At 58.7% G+C, this 8,196-nt stretch overlaps 1 protein-coding gene across 1 annotated transcript in view; it reads right to left on the reverse strand.

The window, feature by feature from the left end:
• Positions 1–3,853: 3,853 nt before the first annotated feature.
• Positions 3,854–8,196, reverse strand: part of PDE2A (phosphodiesterase 2A) — a gene marked incomplete at both ends in the record, with an annotated part of 50,283 nt that continues 45,940 nt past the window's right edge. The window contains 13 exons of the mRNA XM_080613453.1: positions 3,854–4,061; positions 4,146–4,252; positions 5,200–5,238; positions 5,492–5,604; positions 5,749–5,848; positions 5,964–6,038; positions 6,120–6,167; positions 6,282–6,369; positions 6,459–6,581; positions 7,020–7,090; positions 7,188–7,310; positions 7,467–7,544; positions 8,136–8,196. The exon at positions 8,136–8,196 is cut by the window's right edge and continues 52 nt beyond it. Coding sequence (XP_080469579.1) covers positions 3,854–4,061; positions 4,146–4,252; positions 5,200–5,238; positions 5,492–5,604; positions 5,749–5,848; positions 5,964–6,038; positions 6,120–6,167; positions 6,282–6,369; positions 6,459–6,581; positions 7,020–7,090; positions 7,188–7,310; positions 7,467–7,544; positions 8,136–8,196 — 1,234 coding nt within the window. The remainder of the gene's footprint in view (positions 4,062–4,145; positions 4,253–5,199; positions 5,239–5,491; positions 5,605–5,748; positions 5,849–5,963; positions 6,039–6,119; positions 6,168–6,281; positions 6,370–6,458; positions 6,582–7,019; positions 7,091–7,187; positions 7,311–7,466; positions 7,545–8,135) is intronic.

An 8,196-nucleotide genomic window follows, 5' to 3' on the forward strand; every position in this document is an offset into this window, starting at 1 on the left:
GGAATCGCAACCATGCACAGCAAAGGGCAGCATGACCCATGAGTGCAGAGTCCTGCCCATGAGGCTGAGATGGGTGTCATGGAATCTGGGAATGGTTTGGGTTGGAAAGGACCTTAAAGCTCCTCCAGCTCCAACCCCTGCCACGGGCAGGGACCCCTTCCACTGGAGCAGCTTGCTCCAAGCCCCTGTGTCCAACCTGGCCTTGAACACTGCCAGGGATGGGGCAGCCACAGCTTCTCTGGGCACCCTGGGCCAGCGCCTCAGCACCCTCACAGGGAAGAGCTTCTGCCTTAGATCCAACCTAAATGTCCCCTGTTTCAGTCTGAGCCCAGTCACGCTGGCAGGGATGTTCTGCCGCCCAGAGGGACCTGGACGCGCTGCAGAGCTGGGACCATGTGAACCTCATGGAGCTCAAGCAGGCCAAGGGCAAGGTCCTGCTCCTGGATCGGGGCAGTCCCAGCACAAACCCAGGCTGGGGGCGATGGGATGGAGCCTGAGGAGAAGGACCTGGGGTGCTGGGTGAGGAGAAGCTCCCCATGACCCGGCTTCAGTGAGCGCTTGAGCCCAGAACCCCCCCGTGTGCTGGGTGCACCCCCAGAGCGTGAGCAGCAGCTCAGGGAGGGGATCCTGCCCCTCTGCTGTGCTCTGGGGAGATCCCCCCTGCAGCCCTGATCCAGCTCTGGGGCAGCAGCACAAGAGCTCTTGACAAGGGGCTGTGGGTGTTGGGGCTCCCCCATTCCTGGTAGTGTCCCTGCACCCCAATCCCGCATCCCTCAACCTGCTCCGGAGCATCCCATGGGACCCCGACACGAGGCACCCACGGAGCCGCCGCCGCCGGGAGATCCACGTATGAAATTTATTTAGGAAACCAAAACCCACCAAAAATTATAGAGTAAGAAAGGAGGAGGAGGGGAAGGAGAAGGGGAAGGGAAGGAGAAGGGAAGGAGAAGAAGGAGAAGGAGAAGAAGGAGAAGGAGAAGGAGAAGGAGAAGGGAAGGAGAAGGAGAAGGGGAAGGAGAAGGAGAAGGGGAAGAAAGAGGAGAAGGAGAAAGGGAAGGAGAAGGAGGAGAAGGGGAGGAAGAGAACAGGAGGAAGAGGAGAAGATTGGTAGGAGTGGAAGAACAAGGAGGAGAAGGGGAATGAGAAGGAGGAGGAGGAGAAAACAAGAAGGGGAGGAGGAGAAGAATGAGAAGAAGAAGGGGAAGAAGAAGGAGAAGAAGGGGAAGATGAGAATAACAAGGAGGAGGAGAAGGGAAAAGGGAGGAGAAGGAGAAAAGAAGATGGGGAGGAGAAAAACGAGGAGCAGAAGGAGAAGAAGTACAGAAGGAGAGGAGGAGAATGAGAAGGAGGAGGATAAGAAAGAGGAGAAGGAAGAGAAGGAGAAGGAGGAGGAAGAGAATAATAAAGAGAAGAAGGAGACAAAGCAGGAGCAGGAGGAGCAGATTCGTCTCCTCGGGCTCCGCTGGAGCCCAGCACAACCAGCGCCGCGAGCGGGGCACGGAGGAGCCGGCGAAGGTTCCGCCGCCCGGTATCCATAGGGATCTGTCCAGGAACCGGGTGAGCAGCGCCCACCAGCGGCAGGGGCTGGGAAAGCGGGATACGGCCGGGATACTGCCGGGAAACGGGCATCCCTGCGCTCCGCCATGGCGTGGTACCCGGGGTGCGGCACCCCAGGCGGGATCCCCGTCCCCGCATCCATCGGCACCCGTTTGGGATGTGAGACTTCCTCATTGGAGCCGGGATGCAGGTACCAGCTGGATGAGGAACGTTGGTCCACGACCACGCTGGTATCACACCAGGGATGGAGCCACCTTCTTCCTGTTGCAGTGTGGGGGTTCGCTGCCTTGTGGGACCAGCCATACCCCCCTTGTGTCATCTCATGGTGGCCAAGGAAAGTGGAGAAGGGCTTGGGGGTCTTGTAGGAGAAGCCAGCAGCCAACGTGGTCACCGCATGGGTCCTACCAGGGTTTGGGCAAAGGCATCTCCGAGTAGGTAAGGCAAAAGGAATTGAGTTCACTTTGTCCATGGCGAGGTTCTCCTGATGCTCCCATAGACACGTGTGCTCCAGGGCACCCCAGGAGACCAGGCCAAGCTGCCCTTGATCCTGGTGGGACCAACCCCATCGGGACCAACCCCAGTAGAGCCAGGATTTCACTGTGCTGCTTCCATCACCTTCCTCTGCTGTGGTGGTGCTGATGGAGCCATCAGCTCCCATGGGCTGGATGGAGCAGCCAGAGAGGCTCAGTGCACCCCAATGCCTCATTCCCGGCTCCCTCTGCCCTGGTTCTCCTGCTCATGGCTGGTTTGGGTGGCTTTAAGTGAGGTGACAAAGACCTGGAAGGACCCTGTGGGGCTGGTGGAGCAGAGGGGTCCACACGTGTTGGGTGGTGGGGCTGGGGGGACCATGAGGTGGCCAGAAGGGTCCATGCATGGTGGTTGATGGGACTAGAAGGACCATAGGAGACCATCAGGGTCCATGCATGGTGGTTGGTAGGACCACAGGAGGATGGCAGCATCCATGCATGGCAGTTGCTGGGATTAGAAAGACCACAGGAGACCATCAGGGTCCATGCATGGTGGTTGGTAGGACAGGAGCGACCACAGGAGGGCATCACTGTCCATGCGTGGTGGTCAATAGGACCACAGGAGGATGGTGGGGTCCATATGCATCAGTCAGCAAGGCAGGAGAGATGGTGGGACACTGGCAGGGTCCATGCATGGCCAGAGGGACCACAGGAAACCATCAGGATCCATGCATGGTGCTAAGTAGGACCAGAGGGACCACAGGAGGCCATTGCTGTCCATGCATGGTGGTCTGTAGGACCAGAGGGTCCTCAGGAGGATGGTAAGGTCCATGCATGGCAGTTGATGGGACCAGAAGGACCACAAGAAACCATCAGTGTCCACTCATGGTGGTCTATAGGACCAGAGGGACCACAGGAGACCATCAGGGTCCATGCATGGTGCTCTGCAGGACCAGAGGGACAATGATGGGGTCCATGCACGGTGGTCACAGCGGGGTGAAGCCATGGACGGGTTGGTCACTGGTGCAGCCACTTGCAGGGAGGAGGCTCCAGGATGGGCACCACGGTGCTGAGCCACAGAGACACCACGTGGTGGGGACCAATCCTTCAGCCTTGGCACGGGTGTAGCCCTTGCAGGGGTCATGGTTTGGTGGGACCAGGCTGGGTGAAAGACACGGGGCCTTCCATGGGTGATGGGGGTTAGAGGCAGGGGGGTTCTCCAGTGTGGTGGGGCTGGATGCAGGCAGAGCATCCCCATGGTCATGGTCATCCTGCTCCAGATGCCTCCTCCATGTAGATCCAGCCTTTTTCCATGGGTCTCATCCTGGGTCCTCCATCCCCAGCACTCCCATCCCACCTCCCAGCCTTGGCTCCCCCTTTGGGGTCCATAGGGACGTCCCCACACTGTTCACCCCACCACCAGCACTCCCATTGCCCCTCAACCCCCTCCATCCCATTGATCCCATTTCAGGTGACAACCCTCTGAGGGTGCTTCCATTGAGGACATTGTCCCCATTGTTACCCTATGGGGACAAAACCTGCAGCCTGAAGGCAGTTGAAAGCACACCCCGCCCCATGGCGTCCCCATGGCGTCCCCATAGTGTCCCCATAGGGTCCCAAGGCAGAGTCCCACCAAAGAGGGGTCCAAGGTGAAGGTGACACCTGAATGAACACCCAGAGGAAGGGGACAGTCCCCATTGGAGGGGAGGTGGGCTGTGGCTGAGCCCTCACCATGGTGCTCCAGTCACTCGTGTCCAACCCCACCACCCCACAACCTCCTCCCCATGGGCTGGGGGGGACCATCCATGGTGTCCCCCCCGTCACCCCCTTCACTCAGCCCCTGCCATGGGGTGTCCCCCCTCGGGCTCCAGGCATCCGTTGAGCTGGGGGTCATATTCCTCATCCAGGAAGTCCAAGGAGTTGTTGCTGGGCAGGCCACGGATGGTGAACTTGTGGGACACCTTCGTCCACTGCTCCCGGTTGCTGGCCACCCTCTCATAGAGCTCCGCTGCCTTTGGGAAGAGGTCCTGGAGCAACCTATGGGGGAGAACCCATCAGCATGGGGCTGAGGTGCGACCCAAAGCATGGGTAAGACCCAGCACCCATGGGTGGTGCACTCACTTGTAAATGGGCATGGCGATGTGCTCCATGAAGCTGATCTGCAGCTCTGGGATGTAGGCTTTCTCCCGGTCCATCATCTCCAGCGGACGGTTGCCCATGGCCTTCTCCTGTAGAGATGGTCAATGGCAATGGGCGTCCCTTCTCCAGTCAAACCATCATGGAATGGGCTGGGTTGGAAGGGAGCTTAAAGCTCATCCAGTTGCAAACCCCTGACATGATGGGGATGAGGACATGATGGGAATAGGGAGAAGGATAGAGATGGGGATGGGGACAAGAATGGGGATGGGGACAAAGATAAGTATGGGGATGGGAACAAGGTTAGGGATGGGGACAAAGATAAGGATGGGGATGGGGACAAGGATGGGGACAAAGATAAGGATGGAGATGGGAACAAGGATGGGGATTGGGACAAGGATGGGGATGGGGACAAAGATAAGGATGGGGATGGGGACAAAGATAAGGATGGGGATGGGGACAAAGATAAGGATGGGGATGGGGACAAAGATGGGGATGGGGACAAAGATAAGGATGGGGATGGGGACAAGGATGGGGATGGGGACAAAGATGGGGATGGGGACAAAGATAAGGATGGGGATGGGGACAAAGATAAGGATGGGGATGGGGACAAGGATGGGGATGGGGACAAAGATAAGGATAGGGATGTTAACAAGGATGAGGATGGGGACAAAGATAAGGATAGGGATGTTAACAAGGATGGGGACGGGAACAAAGATAAGGATGGAGATGGGAACAAGGATGGGGATGGGGACAAAGATAAGAATGGGGACAAGGATAGGGATAGAGATGAGTTTGGGGATGGGGATGGAGATGGGGATGGGGAGAAGGATAAGGATGGAGGTGGGGACAAGGCAGGGACACCTTCCACTTGCTCCAAGCCTCTGCGTCCAACCTGGCCTTGAGCACTTCCAGGGATGGAACATCCATAACATCTCTGGGCCAGGCCTCCCTGTTCCACCTCCCACCTCACCCAAGCCCCTCTGGGGCTTTCCAAGAGCATTGGCCAAGCCCAAGCCCAAGCCCTGGTGCCACCTACCAGGTCACCCTGGGAGAAGAACTCCTTGTAGATCAGCTCCTGCAAGGGACAGGCTGTCAGCATGGAGGGGTGCACACCGGGGTGACCCCCCCACCCCATCCATCCCCCAGACCCCTCTCCATGTCCCCATGAGGCTCCTGGCATGGAGAGCTGCTGCATGGCCATGGGGACCCTTCATGGAGGAACCACTTCCCTAGGACATGATGAGGGGCAGGTTGGTCCCAGTGCCTGGGGGACACATGGGCGCTATGGGGCGGCTCTCAGGGGGTCAGGCCCATGGTGGGACACTCACCGCGATCTTCCTGGTGGTCTTCCAGCCCTTGGTCTGGTCGGAGAGGTCGCAGGAGGTCATGAGCAGGCAGAGCAAGAGGCTGTGGTGCTGCTTGTTCTTGGGGTCGTAGCCCACTGTGGGGCAGGGGTTGAGGGGCTCAGGAAGGAGCCCCACAGCCCCCATCACCCCCTGCATGAGGACTATGGGGACCTGCGGTGCCAACTCCCAGCCTTGATGGGCTAAGGTCCCACCACAACCCCTTCTCCCAAGGGCTTCACCTTCTGCCATCTTCTGGAGGTCCTTGAAGATGCGGAGGTGATGGGCCAGGTCGGTGGCCAAGATGATGTCCCTCATGAGGTCCAGCATGCGCTGGTAGTCCTGCAGGGCCAGGCAAGGTGACTACCAGCATCCCAAGAGCTGGATCCAGGGCTGGGGAGCTCAGATGGGATGTGGGATGCTCAGCATGGAAGAGGACCCAAGCTTTGGGGCTCACCTTGCGGGAGAAGTGGTCAAAGATGTTGCAGCCTTGGCTGTTGAGGATGGCGATGGCTTGGGCAAAGTGATGCCGCTGCAGGAGAAGACAGGAGCATGGAGCAGGCAGGGGGCAGGCAGGGTCCTGCCCCACCACCATGGCCAGGGTGGACCTTACCTCCATGACGGAGCCCTCTGAGCTGTACAGCGCAGCCAGGACGGATTTCTGCAAGGCAAAGAGGTGGGATCCACGGAGTTATGGGGGTGCAGAATCCCCCGCGCGCCTTCCTCATCCCTGTCCCCACAACCCCTGCGCATCCCAGCGCCAGGCTCGGCTCACCGAGGCCACCTGGAAGGAGTTATTGGTGCCTCTGTGGTCCAGGTCGTGGCACATGCAGGAGATGAAGAGGGCAAAGATCTCGATGTCTCTGAGATGGGGGAAGGAGGGAAACTGAGGCAGGCGGGAGGGCAGGGAGCACCCCACAGGGACAGGGCACAGGGCGGGCTCCAGCCTTACTCCAGGTAGTTGACGAGCTCCAGGTTCTTGTAGAGCAGGTAGCAGAAGTGGGAGACGGAGAAGGCGTGCATCCAGTTGTGGTACGGGGGGTCCCGGTAGCCCTTCTTCACCATCAGGCAGAACCTGGGGGGACACAGGGACAGGGGTTGGGGGGGACTTTGTACCCATGGGGACCTTCACTTGGCTGGGTGGTCCCTGGCAGGATGGGATGCGGATGGGGACAAGGATAAGGATGGGGTCAAGGGTAAGGGTAAGGATAAGGATAAGGATAACAAGAAGGATAAGGGTAAGGATAAGGATAACAAGGATAAGGATGAAGATAACAAGGATAAGGGTAAGGATACCCTTATCAGGTAAGGATAAGGATAAGGATAAGGATAAGGATAAGGATAAGGATAAGGATGAGGATGAGGATGGAGATGAGGATGAGGATGAGGATGAGGATGGGGAGGGAATAGAGGTGGAGATTGGCATGAGGAGGGAGTGGGGATGGGGATGGGAACAAGGATGGGGATGGGGATGCAGACGGTGCCAAAGATGAGGACAGGGATGGGGACCCACCTGGTGAGCGTCTGACGGTCCATCTTGTAGGTGTTGATGAAGTTCATGTCCTGCAGCATGCTCAGGATGGCCTGTGGAGGGGACAGAGGGGTGGCAGTGGGTGACAGCGCCCAGCAGGGTCCTCCCAGGCAGGCAGCTGCAGTTTGGGACCATCCGCACGGCCCTCACCATGGAGGTGTCATCCTCGGGCAGCGAGCGCGGGGTGTAGGTGAAGTTGGCGAAGTTGGGGTCAATGGTGGCCACGGGCTGGATGCCCTCGTTCAGCAGCTTCGTGTACTCATCGTCCGACACCTGCAGCATGAGCAGGTCCCCAGGGTGTCCCCACACTGTCCTTGGGGCCACAGCATCCCCGAGACCCCCAGGGTACCACCACCGCATTGGGTCACCACCGTGGTGGTGATGGGCGCCCTAACTCGTGTCCCCATCCCTGTCGCCGTGTCCCCTCACCTTCATGTGGTACATCATCATCTCGTTGGCCAAGTGGCTGCGGTACTGCGCCTCGTTCACCTTCTTGTAGAGCAGAGACTGTGGGGTGGGAGGGGGGTTATGGGAGCACTGGGGGGGGCCCCAAAGCCTCCCAGTACCTCCCAGTCAGTCAGCACTTCCATGTGTGCCCTCCCCATCCATCCCATCCATCCCATCCCATCCCATTTGATCCCATCCCAACCCATCCCATTCCCTCCCATCCCATCCCATTCCATCTCATCCCATCCCAACCCATCCCATCTCATCCCGCCTCGTCTCATCCCATCACAACCCATCCCATCCTATCCATCCCATCCCATCCTATCCATCCCATCCCATCCTATCCATCCCATTCCATCTCATCCCATCCCATTCCATCTCATCCCTTCCCATTCCATCTCATCCCATCACAATCCATCTCATCCCATCCTATCCATACCATCCCCTCCCATCCCCTCCCATCCCATCCCATCTCATCCCATCCCATCCCATCCCATCCCATCCCATCCCATCCCATCCCATCTCATCCCATCCCATCCCAACCCATCCCATCCCCAAGGAACTGGGACCACACAATGTCCCCCCACCATCCCTGTGCTGTGTCCATCCCTGGGTCCCCCTCGCCCCCCCGTTGTTCACCCCCACTCGTACATGGGCGATGCTGATGCCGCAGTAGATGGAGAAGGCGGTGGCCAGGTCCTCATCGAACTTG

Source organism: Psittacula echo (genome assembly GCF_963264785.1).
Source record: "Psittacula echo genome assembly, chromosome: 3".
NCBI lineage: Eukaryota > Metazoa > Chordata > Aves > Psittaciformes > Psittacidae > Psittacula > Psittacula echo.